The sequence below is a fragment of the Chelonoidis abingdonii genome, chromosome 9 (assembly GCF_003597395.2).
Source record: "Chelonoidis abingdonii isolate Lonesome George chromosome 9, CheloAbing_2.0, whole genome shotgun sequence".
NCBI lineage: Eukaryota > Metazoa > Chordata > Testudines > Testudinidae > Chelonoidis > Chelonoidis abingdonii.
The window spans coordinates 16,089,971-16,109,993 of NC_133777.1; the positions used below are offsets into that span (position 1 = coordinate 16,089,971).

Sequence of the window (20,023 nt, forward strand, 5' to 3'; positions counted from 1 at the left end):
AAAACTAACAGCAAACACACAAACTTCCCTCCCTCAAGATTTGAAAGTATCCTGTCCCCTGATTGGTCCTCTGGTCAGGTGACAGTCAGGCTCACTGAACTTGTTAACCCTTTACAGTCAAAAGAGATCTAAAGTACTTCTGTTCTATTAACTCCTACTATCTGTTTATGACACTCACATATTAAGTCTACTTTTCATCTAAAGACTCACTTTCTCCCCAAAACCTGAGAGTAACAAGTAAAAATTAAGTGACACAAAGAAATGAACCAATCAGACATGCTGAGGATCTTTAGGCAATTAACGTAAGTTACCATGTCTTTCTGGTTACGCTATTACATGCTTTTCACTTAGTGACAGGTCTAGTTAATATATTTTGAAGCTACCAGTATCTCAGTATAGGTTTTATCACCACAAAGGTGATAATTACTTAATCTCCAGACCCCTTCCCACTTTGAGTTAGAAGTGGGGACATGTCTACAATTTATACAGAAAAAGACTAGGGCTCCCAAGATATGTATTAGCCTACTTGTGCCACTATCTGCAACAGAGAAGGCACCTTTCCCAGTAGGCCCGCAATAACGGTTAGAGTTTCTCCAGTACGTGCCTGACACAAGTCAAATCCAAGAGCAAACGGGGCAGGCTAAGGCACGAACAAGGGGAGGCTGCAGGTTCAAGGGCCCTGCAGGGAATAACGCTAGCAAGGGAAGGAGATCCCGTCCACCTGCCTCCCGAGGGACTCCTCCCACACCTGTTCACCGCGCGGCTCCCACGGGAACTCGGAGCGGCGGCCCAGGCTATCCAGCCCGGCCTCCCCCAGCAGGGAACAGACTGCTCGTCTCCGGGAGGTAGGGAGAACAGCAGGTAGCGGGACCCTACGCGAGCCCGAGGGAAGCTGCTCTGGCCGGGGACAGGCGAGGACTCCCACCGCCGAGCGAGTGTCGGGTGGGGCTGAGGTGACCTTCAGACGCTCAGCCCCGCTCCCTGCTCCGGACACCCGGCACCGCCGCGGGTTCCGCTCCATTCTCCCACACGCCCCTCCCGCGGTCTCAGTTCCGCACCTCAGCAGGGAAGGGGGCTGCCCTCGGTCCCCTTACCCACAGCAAGGCCAGGGTCAACCCCGCCTGGCCCAGCCCCAGCCCCCTTCCGGGTGCAGGGACTCCTCGCTCCACCCCCCCCACAGAGGCCGCCCCCCATCCCGCCGCACTCACCGAGAGGGAACGAGCGATCGTCGGGATCCCCTTCATCCTCTCCCGCAGCTGCCTCCGGCGTCCGCTCAAAGAAACAAGATTGCGCCACCGGAGGATGACTCTGCCTTCCCAGCATACACCGCGTCGCTTTGACCTTCTAGCTGTAGGCGACCAGCCTTTACTGCTCCCTGCTCGGGATTGGACGAGACGCCCAGACGATCCTCTTTCACAGCGCGGTGAGTGCGGCCGAATGGTGTGGGGCTTGTACCTGCGTGGCGGCGCAAAGCCCCTCCCCCTCCCGCTAGTAATTCCCGCGGCTCGCCAGCGGTCCCCGCCATCTCTTGAGGCGCGCCCCTTGCGGGGTGCAGGCCAGGGCTCTCTGTGCGCTGTGCCCAGTGATCAGTTCTTCTTTGGGTGGATTGTGCGGCGCACGGGTGAGCGGGGGCCGGTTCGAGGCCCCGTGCCCCACGGTTAAATAAATAGCCATCACAAGTCCCGCATTCTTCCTTTTCATAGCTGTGCTCGTCCCCGGAGATTTCTTAGGCTCCCTCAGTAGCTGGGGTAGGAGTGGTGACTGCACAGCACAAGGCGTGGGGTTAGTGAAGAGACATTGCAAAAACTGGGATCCCGTGGGAACCAATATGCTCCTGTATGGGAAATGCACTGCCCGTACCCAGAGCGTGTCACCCACGTGGAACAAACGGGCTGCAGAGCTGGACTCAGACAGGGACAGTTCCCACAAAGAGGCTCCCTCCATGAGGCGTTACGTTTTCCCCTGCCCACACGCACAGTGGGTTTACCCTCTCCCCGTGGCGGGTCACCTGCCTCCGCAGCGAGCGAGACACCCCACAGTAAGGGATAATTACGATTGAGAGCCGCACCGTGGGGGGAGTTCCCCATTAGAGCGTGTTCCTTAGAATAACGAGAAAAATGAGCCGCCCCCTCCCCCGTGACGTCTAACGCTGAGATTCCCCCGCGCTGATTCCCCCCTTTCCAAGATAAGGGGGCTAAATCCATAGCGATTGGGACGTGGCAGCAGGGTCACATCCCGGCCCTGTCTTGTGCACCCACTAGAAGGCGCAGTTGCAGCAGCCTGGCAAGGAGGGTGGCAGCGGGGGTCCCGGACAGAACTTACAGCCAAGCGGGCACAAGAGGCTGGAGCCGGAGACTCACGAGAATCTGTGCTGCCTGTCCGGACCGTGCGCTGGTCACCATGAGCGCTGCGCCGCCGGTTTTCCTAGGCTCCGAGGTGGTGGAGAAGCACTTGCACCGCGCCAGCCTCCTGATCCCTTCGCTGGAAGCTGCCCTGGCCAATTTCTCCAGCGGTGCGGAGGGAGGCGTCGTGCAGCCCATGCGCACCGTGGTGCCGGTGCAGAAGTACAACGGGTAAGTATGGAGGAGGGGTGCACACTCCAGGGATCCCCATCACGGGCTCCCCTCTCGTCCTGAGCCAGAGTGGGGAGAGGGATGGATCCCTTTCTCAGTCCCTCTCCAAGGAGAGGACTTCCTTGGCTGGCCCTTGGCAGCTGCTGTGATATTCCCCAGTTGTGTCTGGTTGGGAGATTTCCAGCTCGGATACTGCAATAAGAGCAACCAGGCAGGCAGAGCGCAGCGAGCTTTCCCCTCACCTGCCATGTTCCCTGCCCCCGTCTACTCCTAGCGAGCACTGTGCAAACCGCTACAGTCTCTGAAGTGCCCGACCAAGCTGGAGCAGCAGGCAGTTGCCCCAGATTTCCTGGTGCCTTATGCAGCTGCGTAGTTTACGTATGGGTACAGACGGCCCTGGCTGATGCTTCCTTCAAACGAGTTCTCTGGCTGGCTGCAAAGGGAATGGGGAAAGTGCTTGTGTCCTTTAAAATCTATGGTGAAGATCAGCCATCCAGGCTATTATAAAGTGTGCCTATCGGCCTTTTGCCCTCTGCAGTACCAGAATAAATTGAAGTCAATGGCAGAACTCATATTTAAATAGCCTAAAAAATGTCATGCAATTTAGAAGTGAAGAAGAGAAAAAGTAGGGCTATAGAGAGGGTTATATTATATTAGAGATCAAAAGCAGTTGCTTATTAACTTCTGCTAGTTAGCTAACAAATTACAAAATTTGATGTTAATTGTATATTTTTTTCTCTTTCAAAGATTTTTAGGGGTCATGCCTGCTTACAGTTCAAAGGATGATGCTCTAACAACTAAACTGGTAACCTTCTATGAACACAAAAAGGATTCTTCTGTTCCCTCTCACCAAGCAACTATATTACTCTTTGACCCAAGAAATGGCTCTTTAAAAACTGTAAGTTCAGTGTGCATTGATGCATTCTCTTTTGTTAACAGTCTGTCAAAATCATATTTCGATTTTAGATGACATAGCTGGTGTAAATCACTATCACGCCATTCACTTCAGTGAAGTTATGGCGAATTGTGTCATCTGAGAATCTGGCCCTCAGTCTTGCCTGTTTCATTCTTTTTAATCTGTACTTCTTTCTTTGTTTTCTGAAACTGGGGATTTGAAGTGAAACTATTTATTTGAAGAAATCCCCCGACACCATGTTTAGTTGATCTTTTAGGGGGAAAGAATAAATTGCCAAATATTCTGAACTGTTAAAGGCAATGCAAGTTTTGCTGTTGGTCTCTGTGAGGAATGGATTGGGGGGCTATAGTAGGAATTTTGGGATATTATCTTTCTTAATTAAAAACGAGAATAATGGTTTGAGAAGGGCCAGAACAGTTAAAGTGTCTGTTTCTCAGCAAGGCTCCACAATCCATTTTCACATGATAATTGAATATATAGAGCCAGAGTCTATATAGAGCCAGTGCCCACCCTGAGTGCAGCACAGGATAGGGAGGCACCTGATTATGGCTCCATGATTCTCTGCCTGGGCCCTGGCACAGGTTACAGCAGCCCAAGGGCTGCTCCATCATATACTTGCTTGCAATGGTCCCCAATGCTAGCCAGAGTGCAGTGTGTTCTGGCCATGCCTTCATTGCCATGAAACACCCCCGGTACTGGGGTCTTCAGGAAGTGTAGTGTAGAAATGGTTATGTTGGGTCAATGCCACTGTGATGATGGCCAATTTCCACTCGCTTTGTGCTGCTTGAGTGTCAGGAAAGCAGTGGAGCAGGGAAGAGAATCTGCCAATTTTATATAGAATATATTTGCAAGTGTTGCATTAATAATCATCTTCTCTCGGATTTTCCTTGTCCCTTCACATGATGTATCAGTTGTAAAGCACTAATTCACACATGGAGAAAGCATCTGGCATTACGTTTTCAGTGTTCATTTCAGTCTGTTTAATTTTCTTCTTTAAAAGATCATGGATGGCAGTGTCATTACAGCAAAACGAACTGCTGCAGTTTCCGCGATAGCTACCAAGGTAGGTCTGATGCTTTATAAAATGGGTGGAAGTAGATTATTGGTATGTGACAAGGTAACTCTTCCTCGAGTGCCCTCCCGCAGAATGCCACTGCACAACCCAGGAACCTGCCGCAGTTACCCCTTTCATCCAGAGTCCCCAGTAACTCCAGGTAGTCTTTCCGGGTACCAATACCCTTTCCAGCATTTATTTATTACAAGAGTCTCAAAATTGTAATCCAGAATTCCTCAACACAGTCCACATTCCCCAATTCCACAGTACATCCAATCTTTCAAGTCACAACAGCCCATGAACACACCAAGTATAGCTCTGATGTCTCTCACCATGCTCAGGCTCTTGGATACAGCTCTGGCATCTCTCACCATGCCCCACAACCTGGGTTGCTTCTCTGCCCTGTTTCATTCTCAGGTCTGGCTCTGGCTCTCACCTGGAGACATCAGTAAGCTCGCCCCTACATCCTCTGCCAGCCTTTAGCCCTCTCTGGTCTTTCAGCCAGCAGGTGTCTCCTTCTGCTGCTCTTAGCCTTCAGCCCTTTCTATCTATGGTTCTCTGGCCTGGGGAAACTTGTATGTGGTTCCTCAACTGCCTTCCACTTTCACTGGCTTGATCTGGCTCACTGCTCAACACGGAACTCACAGCTCCTTCCTTCAGGGCCAGCTCTCTCTCAGCCTCTGGACTGTCTCTTGCCTTTGGGCTGTCTCTCATAATTCCCAGGGGCAGTCCCTTCCTCTTCATAACACCAAACTAGGGCACACCTGGATTGGAACAGGAGAGCTGGACCAGTTTCCTGTGACATGGTGTCATGTAAAATAGCTTAGAGGTCTTAGATAGCATTTGCATCTGAGGCTTTCAATCCATGGCAGTTCTCTTTAATCATAGGTACTAGATTTATGACAATGTTCAATCCTCAAAGAAAAGCCTAAAATTTAGTCGTTTCTATTTTAATTCCAAGGAAGTTGTGTAGAGTAATATAGTTTAAGGCCAGAAGGGACCACCAGATCATCTAGTCAGACCTCTTGCATATCACAGGCCACTAGCTCCACCCAGTTAACCCAGTATTGAACTCAATAACCTGAAATAGACTAAACTATTGTTTACCATAGACAGCGAATAGGAGGGACCAATGTGAACCAGTGACCTAGCCCTCTGCAATAGCAGGGAATTGATTAGGTGAGATATCCAAGATGATCCTAGTAAGTCGTATGTCGCAGAGAAAGGCACGTAACCCACAAGGTCCCTGCCAATATGACCTGGGGAAAATTCCTTCCCAACCTAAAATAGCAATTGGTATGACCCTGAGCATGTGAGAAAGACCCACCAGCCAAGCATCTGAGAGAGAATTTTTCTGTACCACATCAGAGCACGATCCCACCTCATGTGGTGATACCATCTGTGGCCATCTCCAATGCTTTCGAGGAAGGAGAACTACTCGTCAGAATACAACAGGGAAAAAATCCTTCCTATCCCCTACAGGTGACCAACTGAAGCCCTGCACCATGAGATTTAGGAACATCAGACATAAGACTGGAAGGGACCCCCTTTGCCATGAAGCCCAGCCCCCATCACTGCATGCAACTCCATTATATAGTCCCACTCAAAAATGTATCAAGCTCTATCTTCAGACTAATTAGGTTGTTTACCTGAACAACTTCTATTGGAAGGCTGTTCCAAAACCTCATTCCTCAGATGATTACAAACTTTCTTCTAACTTCCATCCTAAATTCAGTCATGGCCAGTTTGTAACCATTTATTCTTGTGCCAACATTTTCCTTTAACCTAAATAGCTCTTCTCCCTACCTGTTGTTTATCTCCCAATGTCTTCGTAGAGAGTAATCATATCCTCTCTCATCCTTCATTTTGCTAGGCTAAACAAGCCATGCTCTTCCAGTGTCCTTTCAGAAGATAGGTCTTCCATGCCCCTGATCACCTAATAGCTTTTCTCTGCACCTGTTCTGGTTTGAAGTCATCTTTCTTGAACATGAGTAAGAGGCGGCTCCAGGCATCAGCGCTCCAAGCACGTGCCTGGGGCGGCAAGCCGTGGGGGGTGCTCTGCCGGTCGCCGCTAGGGCAGCTGGCAGGATGGCTTCAGTGGCGTGCCTGCGGAGGGTCTGCTGGTCCCACGACTTCAGTGGACCTCCCGCAGGCGTGCCTGCAGAGGGTCCACTGGTCCCGCGGCTTCGGCAGACCTCCCACAGGCGTGCCTGCGGAGGGTCTGCTGGTCCTGTGGCTTCGGCGGACCTCCCGCAGGCATCTGCCAAAGCCGTGGGACCAGCGGACCCTCCATGCTTGGGGCAGCAAAATGTCTAGAGCCGCCCCTGACATGAGTAATCAGATTTGTACACAGTATTCCAAATTAGGTCTTACTAGTGCCTTGTACAATTACATTAATACCTCTCTATCTTTACTGGAAATACTCTTCAGTGTGTAGACGAACGATGTGCCTGAAATGATTGCGCAGAAGTTTGCGTACACTGATGTTTTGGCACTCATTGCTTAGGCCCGTAGCTTTAAAGAACTTGAAGTGACCCTTAGATCTGACCGTAAGCTCATGGAGAAATACTTCCAAAAGCTGAGACCAAATCAAAACAAATCAGTTTTCTCTACTTTCCACTTTGGCAATAGAATTGCACAAAACATTCTTAACTGTCAAGTTTCATGGTGAAACTGTGCATTACAACCAAAGCCAACATATTTCGGTGGCATTCTTGACTGCACACTGACCTTTCATGACCACCTCAAAAAAGTAGCCTTGAAAGCAAAAACTCACGTCAACATTATTTAAAAGTTAGTGGGAACAAACTGGGGATCAGCTGTCCTGGTCCTTGGCCCTTCTGTACTCAGTTGCAGAGTATTGTGCCCTGGTGTGGATAAGGAGCTGCTATACTCAGCTTGTGGAGAGGCAGCTGAATCAGACCATGCAAATCATCACGGAAACTTTAAAATCAACACCTCTACTGTGGCTTTCTGTATTAACAAATATTGAACCTCCAATGTCCATTGAGAGATAGCCACAGCACAAGAATTTAAATGTGCCAAAGACTGTGCAGAACCTCCCATCTGGCACGATATGGATAACATACCCCCATCACGCCTGAAATTGTGAAAGTTACTATGGACCACACTTGATCACTTCTAGTCTCTGGATCTGGCGAGGGAATAGCAAAGTGTCTGGACCTCATCTGCTGTTCCAGACAAGCACATTATTACTGACCCAACAAATGCCTCCTCGGTTTCGACCTGCCACACAGACTTGGGACCACAGTGACCCACATCCAAAGAAATAGTGGAAGATGTGGCTACTTGATGCACAAGTGGAAAATCAAAGACTCTGTTTCATGTGACTGCAGTGAGAACATCCAAACCAATGAACACATCAGAACACAGTGTCCCAAATATGGATTCAAAATGAATTGGATGATATCCACAGTGTCACAGAGGAGGCCTTGAAATGGCTTATGTACCTACAACTGCATCTATAAAATGTTGCTCTGCAGATGCCATACGTGCCTGCGAGAGAGACTGGAAATGCCTCACCTGATATATCCTAGGACCACATTTGCCTATTTCACAGTTGTATCAGATTCACGGCACATAGTTATCCTGTGATCAACTAACACAACCAGGTATCTCTCCTCCTCTGTCATTTTCAACTGATTAGTCCCCAGCTTATAGCAGAAATTCTTATTATTAGTTCTTATGTTCATGACCTTGCACTTTTAAATTTCATCTCATTTCTATTACTCCAGGTCATCAGTGTCATCCAATTCTTCCTGTATAAAATTCCATTCCTCCTGTGTACTGACAATGCCTCCCAAATTCATGTCATCAGTAAATTTCACTAGCACCTTCCTACTTTTTGTGCCAAAGTCATAAGTCCCATGTCTGATCCTTTAGGAACTCCGCTAGTAACCTCCCTTCAGCCCAGTTGTTCTCCTTTCAGCACAACCATTTGTCTTCTCCCCTTTTGCCAGTTTCTTAACCTCCTTGCAATTCTTACCCTAATCCCCATCTTCATCTGAATTACTAATTTCCCATATGTATGAAATGCCTTACTGAAGGCCAGATAGATTAGATCTACTTCATTTTCCTTATTTTAAAAAATCAGTTATTTTATCAGAGAAAAGGTATTCATGCTTGTATTGTATGTGATATGGGAGTGATTCACTCTGTGAACTGTTCTGAGAATATATTGGAGTAGTTTTGCTCAGTGATTTTTTTGTTGCCTTATGTATGCGCCTATAGGGCTTTGGGTAAGTGCGGTGATAAATTAAAACTGATTAGACTACACAGCCTCTTCCCCAGTCTGGCCACTCTGCTACTCCACATAACTTCCAATTCAAAGTAGGAATATTAATACAAATAAATCTTCAAATACTAGTTTAAAAATATTTGGCTGGTTTCTTAATGCTGGGAATAAAGCAGATAACGCTTCCAAGGCCATCAGTTTGAAGGAAAGTTTTAGTCTTCCAAGCACAAGAATGATAAAATGAAGAAGATGGGCAGATTTGATAAGAGCTATGTTTTCTGGCCCACTAACTCTCCTGCTTTAGATTGACGACCCGATTCTCTTCTCAGGTACATCAGTCTTATGCTGATGTAATTCCACCCAAATCAATGAAATTACAGCCAACACAGAAGTGAAGTATCTATCCCCAAGAGCCACTCCATTTGGAGAAGGGGCGAACAATGTGTGACCGGGGTCCTAGTGGGGACCCAGCTGTGGTCACTCAGTTAGGGTGAACTGCAAAGAATGGGGGAGCCAAACCCCAAAAAGCGGGTGAGTATTCCAATACTTAGATTTACCAAGCCAGCATAGAACAGTTTCTTTATTACCTTACTGGTTACTCAGAAGTCCAAACAACACAGTTCCCTTAAAGTCATCCAGCCTCGGGTCTCCATCCAGGTACCCATGTCAAATATGATGAAAATTTCTGTAAATCTTATTTCATTATAGAAAAGGTTCTATCAATCCCAAAGGATCGAACACATTACCTCCCAGGTTAATGAATGTATCAGATCTTACCCAAATACACACTACAGCCAATTCTTATTAACTACACTAAAATTTATTAAAAAACAAAAGAGAGAGAATATGGTTAAAAGGTCAATATACATACAGACATGAGTTCAGTTCATTTAGGTGTGGATTCACAGCAGAGATGGTGAGCTTCGTAGCTGCAGAGTTTTTTCAGAAATAAGAACAGGAGTACTTGTGGCACCTTAGAGACTAGTAAATATTGACTGGACTAGTCTCTAAGGTACCACAAGTACTCCTGTTCTTTTTGCAGATACAGACTAACACGGCTGCTACTCTGAAACCTTTCAGAAATAGTTCTTAGTTTATAGTCCAATGACCAAATATCACATTCAGGGCGTATCAGCATAACTGGAACCTCAGTCTTGCGCCTCAAACTTCCCCTGAAGAAACTTAAGCAAATCTGAGATGACAGAATCAGGACCCAATGATCTTTTGTACAATTTCATGTCTTTTCACAAGTTGGAATTCCTCAAGGAACAAAAGGTAATTAGGATGACTTTGAAGGAGGTCCATCACCAGTACTTAACTATACGAATTAACATCAGGCCATTTGCTTTTTCCCTCACCATTCACAGTACATTTCAAAGAGATGATCACAATTCATTTAAATGATATCAGAATACAGCATAGACAGGGACTGTTGATTACATTTTGTGGACCCTACTCATACATATGTAAATACACAAAAACACAAACATTATCTCCCTACATGTCTTCTGAGAGTTATTTATTTTGTAGGATGTTTAACTCTTTCCAGCCATGCACAGCACAGTGAATTCCTGAGATGTTAGACTGTAGGGCTACTCTCAGCTCAGACCTTCCCCCCTTAAAACCAGATCCGGAACACTTCACACAAGCAAAGCTCCACAAAAACAAGAAGGAGTCCGGTGACACCTTAAAAACTAACAGATTTATTTGGTCATAAGCTTTCACGGGTAAAAAATCCATTTATTCAGAGGCAGTGACTTCAAAGGAGCTGTGCCTGTATTAGAACTTCCAGATCAAACCCTTATCTGTCACCTGCTGCTCTGTGAGATTTTCAGGACTGTTTGAGCCCAGCTTTCAGTTGTCATCTTGTTCTCTTTATGGCAGTTCCTCTTCAATAAGCCAATACTTTTATGTACGGAACTTTTGAAATCAATGCTACAGAGTCAGTGTAACAAGGATCAAAATGAGCCCTTAGCTTTGATAAATCTGCTAGATGAGATTTTTTTTTATTTCTTTGCAGCAGAGTCAGTTCAAATGGCATTGAAAGCCCATATAGTTCAAAGGCTCCAGGTACAAGAATGCTCATAGCAAACGCACAAACAAGAAATGCAGGTGGCTGGGGCTAGGTTCAAACATCCCTTCTTTTCCCTTCTTAGTTCCTGGTGCACCACAGAGGATGATTAAACAGGGCAGTTCAGAGCTACCAGAGGAGTGAATTTTAAGTCTTGAGCCTCAAGCCACCTTGTTTGTAAATATTGACTGGTGGACACATATCCTGTTCTTAGCAAAGTTCATGTCTCTGGAATGTTGTAAATCAGGAATGTCAGACGTGAGCCATACCTGCCAGGGCTGAAATGTAATCTCTCTTGTTTAGAAGGAAAAATAATTGTCCCAAACTGGTACCATTTTTAGCAATTTAACTCAGTTTAAAAAGGGATATGAACAAGTGACAAGTAGGAAGTTTCAGTTTTAGTATTTTTCTTCTTCTTCTTCTTCCTCCTTTTTTTTAAAGAGCAGATAAACAACTTTTTAAACAAACACTCGGACTGAGGCTCGATTAGCCGGTTACTGTCTGGGGGCATGGCAGTTCTTCCAAGCCCTTTATCCCAGTTTTGGGATGCACATTGTGTCCTACAGGATTGCTAAATAAAAGGCATTTCATCCTTGCTTTGAGTGGTGTCTGCAACAACATATTTAATCTGCAAAGTTTTGTGGGATAAGGATTGTAATTTACAGGGCTACATTTTGCCCTAGAATACCAGTGCAACTGGTGGTGGCAATCGAATTGCACACCAGAAAATGAGGTCCTGTCTATCCTCGGGATATTTATACTCTTATAGATACCCTGATGTAGGTGCAATCCCTCTGTGCCAATGCAGTGCACTGCATTAAGCCCTGTTTCACCCCCAGTGCAGCATTTCTGCACTGGGCGTTTATACTGGTGTTACTACATAGATGTAGCTACATCAATACAAATGCACAAGTGCAGATTGAATCAAACCCACAAAAGTTTCTCCTAGGAATCAATGATCCCTCTGTACAAAGTTTAAAAATAAATGCTCGAGTGTAAATATGCCTCTTCCATGTAAATGTGCCTAAGATTGAGGGGTTTTAATTTAGTGGATCATCATCGCAACTGTGTTTTTTCTGTGACTACTGTCACTGATTTCTTTTCTAACTTGATATATTTTAGTTCTTAATGCCAGCTGATTCAGAAGTGCTGTGCATTCTCGGAGCTGGTGTTCAAGCCTATAGCCATTATGAGGTCTTCACAGAGCAGTTCTCATTTAAAGAGGTAAGCCAAGGACTTGCATCTCAAAGGAGAAGATTTATTTTTCTCAATTATTTTTTCAGTAACACCAATAACAAATAACGTATATCATAACTAATAAAGTTGTATCTAATGGCTTCAGCATATTTCAACAAAATGTCTCTAGACGTTGCACTTCTATAGCCTTTCCTCCTCCCATCTCAAAGCATTTTAATAACGTGTGCTGGAAACAATGTCAAGTTTCAGACTTACTCTTTTCTGTATTTGAGAAAATCCTACCATATGTAAGTTTCTTGGACAAGCTTCCTGCAGCCTCGATCAGTTCCGATTTTCTATTTAAAATGTATTTTATAAATATAAAGATGCCATGAACTGTAATCCTAGCATTGCATGATAATCATGAAGATGTACTAGCCCAGACACAAAATCTGCTCACCTGTTCTTTGCCAGGATGAGTAATGATAATGAAGAAAACTTATTGAGCATTTTAAAATAAGTGCTTGTTTGGGAATTTTGCAAGGACGGGTTACTCATATTATATAATCTCTATGTGCTTTCCATGTTGCTTTGCAGGTCAGGATATGGAATCGCACTAAGGAAAATGCTGTAAAGTTTGCTCGCTCAGCTAAGGGTCCAGTGCAGGTTTGCTCCTCTGCTCAGGAGGCTGTCACCGGAGCTGATGTGATTATAACAGTCACTATGGCAACAACGCCAATTTTATTTGGAGAGTGGATAAAACCAGGTGCCCATATCAATGGTATGCCAGACTCTCATTGATTAGGGGGGTTTCTCTGCTATTATTTATATTATTATTTTATTTAGCTCTGATGTGCTCAATGCTGTGCTGCATAATACTCACAAAGTCGGTTTCTGCCCAGAATGGTCTAGATTTCTTAGAATAATCACTTCTCCTCTTTGAGCACAATCCTGCAGGGTGTCTATATTCAGTGCTATTTAGGGATTCTGCTATTGTATGTTTGAGCAGCAGGTATCTCATCTTTGCTATGGTGGCCAACAAGGTGTGGCCTTGATGTCCATTTCGTCGTAGACTTAAACAACACCCTAAAAACATGTTCCCAAAGTGATTTTTTAGTAGTACTTCTGTTTCCCAGGTATTTGTCATCTTTTCTACTGCCCTGTTTTGCAAACTCCTTTATTTCTTCTTTTGGGGTTGAATCCTTTTGATCTCAGTGGGAATTTTGCCTGAGTTAAGAACTGTGTAAAAATTGAGAGAACCCCAAGGTTTGATCCCTTCGCTGTGTTCTTTTTTTAAATTGTGTTTTCTAGTGATGTTGTTGCTGCCCTAGAATACTGAATCCCTGAGCTCCTTGGCATTTATTTACATTATTTAATTTGGAGCTGGTTCAGATGACCTTGTGAACTTTCCAAGTTGTCTGGTAATGAGACAAAGGCAACTTGTAAGAGGGAACAATTTAAAGGAAGTTCCCACCAATTTTTCAAACTCTGTTTAATTCTTTGCTGGTGACGTTATCTGTGCTGTCTCACAGCATGAAGGCCATGCGTACAACCAGAATCAATTAGTGTGTTCATTTGCTGAGGCAACACATACACAAAGACCACCTCTCCTGGTTTTTTCCCCAGAGGCATTCCTAATGCATGAGTAGGCATTCAGACAACCCTGGAGATCTCACATCCCTACTGTCTGTAAAGTTGTATAGGTAAATTGTTTTACCATTCAATCCAATATTATTTGTGTTTATCTGTACAAAAGAAGTTGCTAATACTAGGAGTTTTACATTTTTTTTTAATGATAAGCCTTTGTTCATAAAACTGTTTCAGTAAGTAAAGATCTGTAAATGGGCTCCAGTTGTACTGCTTACAAAGTCACAAGAAAAGAATGGAAACTGCAGGTTTAGAAATCCCAGATAATAATGTTCAGTTGTCGGTCTGCACATACAGTTCCCTGCAGCAAACTGCTTCTTTGGTTCTGATCTGATAAGGATAAGTGAGGGATCTTTTAATTGCATTTGTCTCTACAGCACATAACATCAAGACAGTCTGGATCAAAAACACTTAATAAAAAAGAATTATGAAGTTCAAGGCTTTTGCAAATGAATGGAGGAGAGGGAAGTGGAGAGGGGCAAGAGATAATAGGAAAAAGGGGGTGATTGGGTCATTTACTTTAGATATCTATATCCTGCTGAGGAGGATGTTACAATCACAACATCTAACAGGGCTTTGTCAGGAGCAGCAGAAAGAGGGTGAAGAACAGAAGAAGGGGCTGATAGGATAAGAGAGGATATGATAGAGCAGCATAGCACCAGCCAGGCCTATTCTTGGACAGGATACCAAAGTATAGTACAGTGTGGTTGTTTGTTAAACAACTTTATAAATACGCTTTTTATTCAAGAAAGGGCTGGGCTTGGCAGTCTTTGAGACTGAAGGTCTGTGACTTATGATGAAAAGCACTATATGAGCACTAAGTACTTTTATTATCTGTAGCAGAGGTACAGCATAGGCAGTGACAGAGTGAGCTTCCCTGTGTTGCCTTGCCTTGTCAGACTTGCCCTAAAGGGCGAAAGGGTAGTTGTTGTACATCCGTCCTTGGTGCTAACCAAGCACTTAGCTTGTCTGGTTTTTGTATTAGTTTGTTAATGTCTTTGACTGGTGTGAGATGGGTGGGCGGACACTCGGAGAATGGGAACAAGCTGGACATGGGTAAAGCTCTTAAGCCAAACTGGGCAATGCACCCGTGTAACAAATAACATATTTTGGTCAAGGAGTTTATTTTACTGCTAGCAGCCTGATCCTACAAGGCAGAGGTGGCCAACCTGAGCCTGAGAAGGAGCCAGAATTTACTACTGTACATTGCCAAAGAGCGAGAGTAATACATCAGCAGCCCCCATCAGCCCCCCCCCTCCGCCACCTCCTGCTCACCAGCAGCCCTGCCGATCAGCAGCACCTCCTCGTCCCTCCTGCCCGCCGCAATCAGCTGTTTCGCAATGTACAGGAGGCTCTGGAATGGAGTGGGGAGGAGCAAGGGTGCAGCAGGCTCAGAGGAGGGGGCAGGAAGGGGCAGGGGCCTTGGGATAGGGGGTGGGGTGGAGTGGGGGCAGGGCTTCGGGTTGAGCAGCGGAAAGTTGGCACCTGTAGCTCTAGCCCTGGCGTCACACCTATGCAAGCAGCCACATATTAACTTCTGAAGAGCCTCATGCAGTTCCGGAGCCACAGGTTGGCCACACCTGCTACAAGGGAACTCATTGATTTCAGTGGTCCTGGTCGTGTTTTCACTGAATACAAGGATTTCAGGGGGAGCAGGATTAGACCCAATGAGCACTGAAGGTGTTCAGCAGGCATAACAGGAACAGCACTTTGGAGGATTGGACCCTAAGGGCTCAATCCTGCTTTGACATCAATGGGAATAGAAGGTGCTCAGCAGGATCAAGCCCTAGAAGCACAATGTACAGCTCAGTCTGAATGGAGAGAAGCTCAGGACTTCCCCTAGTCAATCAAGCTGTTCTTGTTCTGTATCAGTGAACTTGTCTTCAAGGTTAATTTCAGGCTGTTTGTGCATAAGTGACGACACTGCTGTGGAAAGACATTATTCACCTCTGTTGAACAAGAAATGTGTTTCTGTTAAATCCATTTTAAATATTTCTCTCTGAAGTCAATCACTTTTATCTTTTAGCCATTGGGGCAAGCAGACCAGACTGGAGAGAGCTGGATGATGAAGTGATGAAGAAGTCTGTCCTATATGTGGATTCTCGAGAGGCTGCTCTGAATGAATCAGGAGATGTTATATTATCAAGGGTAAGTCTTTCTTAAATGCTAGAGCTTCTCCCCTCGAGTGCTACTTTTGCATTGTGCCATTTCTCAGTGCTTTTAGATCCATCCTTTATTAGATCTACACTTAAAAATGTTTAATGTTTCAAAAATTATTCCAAATCTTTCACTTTCATCCCAGAAGATCCCAAAGCAATTTATACATGATGGGACAAATTCTGCTCTGTTGCACGTATGTATCCTTATGATACACGTTTCAGCATCATTAAATTGGAACTGCTTCTAATGTGTTGAGACCAGCAGCCAAACAAATGGCTGTCACACTGCACAAAATTGAGGACAGGGGACCTTTTGTCATGCCCTTACACAGAGTGCCATAGGATTTTTTTTTAATGTCCACACATAACAGACAGGGCTTTCATTTTTAAGGTTTCATCTGCGAAACCAGCAAACTATAAACTACATGGAAGTCAATTTATCTGTGTCAGCAAGGTAACAAGTCGATCATTTTGAGTAATGAAATTCAGGCAGATATTTTTCTCTGAAAGCCATGTTTCTGAAAGCCATGTTATTCTTCCAGAATTTCTGTCTAGTTTCTGTATCACTTGACCTAACAATGATCTGTTTTACCAGTAAAAGAACCTTTCCAATTTTTTGTCTTCTCTTTCTTTTAAAATCACTCAAAAAACTGTTTATTTCTCTTGATGGCTGTCATGGATATCAAGCCTAAATGTGCATTTGTTTCACAGGCAGAGATTTTTGCAGAGCTGGGAGAGGTAGTGAAAGGGACGAAACCAGCCTTGTCTGAGAAAACAACAGTGTTCAAATCACTGGGTAAGAACAACCCCCTCCTATGTGTAAATCTGACGAGGAACAATGCCTTGTTATTTATTAAGTCCCTCTTGCATGGGAAAGTTGATGATCTTCAAAGCTGCTGTCCCAACACACTCTACAGAGGACAGTAACTACAATATAAGATGTGCATTTTCCCTCCTTTCTCAATGTAGCAAGACTCATAAAATCTAAACTGAAAGAAAAGCAAACATGCTAGAAAAATACATTGTCCATTTTAAGTTCCATTTACTCAACTCATGACTACATTGTTTACTAACATAACTCCAACCTAAATGTAGTACTCTGATGCCCCTGAAGTCTGTTTGACTTGAAGGTCATGTAACAAAGAAGTACAGTACTGGAAGACTGGATTACCATGGTCGAGGTTGAATGTCCTGTTAGCAAGGATCCATTGGTTCCAGTTGTAGTAGCTTTTACAGAATGGATACACATCCAATGGGAATTGGATTGAAACCAATAAACTCCTTTTACACATGGCACCTAACAGCTATCTGATGGTGATAACTTCTTGTCATTACCACACTGGGGTCCTAGATTGTGGTGTGAAAGATTCTCTAGTCCATTGTCTAGTCATTCTATTTCCCTGTGAAGTTAAATTATTTCATTCAACCAAAGTACTGGTTGTAGGTGATTTTAATTCTGTTATATATTTCAGGGATTGCAATTGAAGACACTGTGGCAGCAAAATTAGTTTATGATTCCTGGTCAGCTGGTAACTAAAACGAAGAGCCTGCAATACTAAGAAGGACAAAATAAGATAAAGAAAGTGGTTCACGCTTAGTTTTCTTGTACCATTTCTTTATAAGAAAAGGAAGTAATTCATAGGGAATATAGTACTTTATAACTTTCAATAGCCAATATTAAAGTTACAACATATACAGCACTTACTTTTATTTTTTAATGTCAGATATCTAATGTTTGTAAAGTTACTAACAAATGTATTTCTGTGCATTTTGATATCCTTTGGAATAAACCACTTTTGCTCACTAATGTACCATAACTAGCAGAAAAACAGTGTGCAGATTTCTTGTCTGTGGAGAGCTAATTGGAACTGTGGTAAAATGCACTAATGTGGAGACTGCAGTTTAAATCTGGTATCATGTCACTAGTGATAGCAGTCTCACTTGAAATTCCAGTGGGATAGTTCTCAGCATGATGAAACTATCCTCATTCTAACATCTATCCATCTGGTCTCTAGAAAGGTCTGAATCTGGAATGCCAGAAATGCTGTAGGTTGCAGTTAGAGTGTGTTAATCAAAAAGGCTAAATAGTTAATCATGTTCAGTGCTTTGCTGTGCTGGGACTTAGTATTATCAGTTTATGATGGTCATGAGATTCATCCAAAACTTCAGCATTAAACAATTTTTTCTTTAAAAATAAATAGATAATATTGTACCTATTCTGTTGGGAGACTTCCTGATTTAATATGTTCATAAATTCTCTACTAAGGCTCTCTTAGGTTAGAGCCATGCTGACTTATTCCAATGGGATAAACTTCTTTCCAGTGTAAAGACAAACCTTTTCAGTGCTGAGGTTTGTTTGTGTCTTGAGTAGGTGAGTGGACTGGTAATTATGCGTTTAGCCATATGAGCATTGCTTTAAAGGACCCTCTGTATCTTTCTTTCAAGGAGCCAGGGTGACATGTTAGGTAAGAAAAAGTTTCTGTTCTGTGCTAACAACTCAATTGTTTTGCATAGACTGCACATCTGTTAATAGCTGGCTCTTGCCTTGGGAAAGAGTACTGAGTTTTGGGCTGCATTTGTGCCTTATAAAATTGTATCTACATTTTATACCATGCAGGTAATTAAATATTTCTTCATTCCATGGGAACATATGTAGCACAGTAATTTGTAATGCGCTAATACAGTACAGAGAAGCAATAGACAAGAGGTACAGCAGAATTTATTAAATCTCTAGGTGGTGCATGAGTAAATTTATAAAGAGAATTATGGGTGAAAGTCACAGGTGACATAATTTGTGTGTAAGTTACAAGTCTTTTGTAAACTAGTCAGAAAATGGCAATAACTTGCATAGTGGTGTAATTTGCATAGATTTAGCATTGAGGAGTAACAAACCCTTAAATCTTTTGGGTCAAACGATGCTCTCTTTTACATGGATGCAAAATCCAGAGTAACTCCACTGACTTTCCACTGGTATAAGTGAATGAAGAATTTGTCCTCTTAACCTTTGCATTTTTAAGTTGTAATTATGTGACCTTAGAAATTCTGTTTTGAAAAAAAATCACATTTAATGTACTCGATATTTTCAAATGTGTGCATTTATTTAGCAGTGACGGACTAACAACACTGGGATAATCCAAGTGTAACGTGGACTGCCAGAGCAAGTTTCCACACATAACTCTGGCAAAACAGCACCATCTAGCAAAACTGCCATCCCAGTGCTATGCCTCTCTTGAACAAGGATTGCAGTTCTGGCCAGACTGAGTAATGTTTTGAGGTGGGGCACCAATGGGGTGTGAAATGAGAACACCAAATGGTTCATTTCCACATGTGAAATAAGCCAGCCTTTGTATTTTGTACTCTGAAGGTAGAACAATTTATGCACTAATTCACTGCCCAGTGTTTTATGTTGATGTCTGAAAATAAAAAATGAGATGGATCCAATTGAAGGACTTGATCCTGACCACATGGAACTTCTGTTAGCTTCAGTGGGAAAAGCAGGTGCTCAGAGCCAGGCTCCAAAACTTCACAACTGGCCATTTCTAAACTTTTGGGAAGTTTTAGATTGAACTTTGGATCCAGTTTTCATAAACCAAATATTCAGATCCAAATGCTCCCCAATTTTGTAAACATTCAGAGCTGAATCTGAACATTACAGCTTGGTCCCATCTCTAATAAAAATAATTCTTGGTCATTTTCCATTTGGATATTATGTTAAATAGTTGCCAAAATGTAGTTGTTATCAAGGTGCTGTATCAAATGGTTCACTTTCTGACTTGACATTTCTCTCCGTATTTTCTATTAGCATTTCCAATACCAGATTGCAGGGGGCCATTTAATTGTAGCAAAATTGCAGCACGTTTAGATGGGATTTCCAAAGGAGCCTAGGATCATTAAGTGCCCAGTCCCACTGAACTTCAGTGGAGTTGTACGCCTTGCTCCCTTAGCTTCCGTTGAAAATTCCAGCCTAGATCTATATATTTTTCTTCTTTCACAAATCCCAGTGGTACAGCCTCAGGATGAATATCATGTGCAACAGACATGGAAGTTAAAATGAAAGGGAAACTTTTTTTATTTTTACTAATCTTTCATTTTATTGTCCATTATTTGTTAAAACTCTTTTTTAGACAATTAAAACAACTTTTGCTGTCTAATTTGTGCTGCATCTTCCTGTG

General features: G+C 43.6%; 2 protein-coding genes across 2 annotated transcripts in view; one reads left to right on the forward strand and one right to left on the reverse strand.

Moving 5' to 3' along the window:
- The window catches only part of UQCRC2 (ubiquinol-cytochrome c reductase core protein 2), a 17,865-nt gene extending 16,532 nt beyond the window's left edge, over nt 1–1,333 (reverse strand). The window contains exon 1 of the mRNA XM_032802133.2: nt 1,209–1,333. Coding sequence (XP_032658024.1) covers nt 1,209–1,244 — 36 coding nt within the window. The 5' untranslated portion in view covers nt 1,245–1,333. The remainder of the gene's footprint in view (nt 1–1,208) is intronic.
- A 42-nt stretch (nt 1,334–1,375) lies between these two features.
- Nucleotides 1,376–19,999, forward strand: CRYM (crystallin mu). The gene is made up of 9 exons (XM_032802144.2): nt 1,376–1,423; nt 2,262–2,573; nt 3,321–3,471; nt 4,490–4,552; nt 11,992–12,093; nt 12,643–12,826; nt 15,719–15,840; nt 16,563–16,647; nt 17,324–19,999. The coding sequence occupies exons 2-9, from the start codon at nt 2,401–2,403 to the stop codon at nt 17,386–17,388; spliced, it is 945 nt and encodes a 314-aa protein (XP_032658035.1). The 5' UTR covers nt 1,376–1,423; nt 2,262–2,400; the 3' UTR covers nt 17,389–19,999.
- The last annotated feature ends 24 nt before the right edge of the window (nt 20,000–20,023 follow it).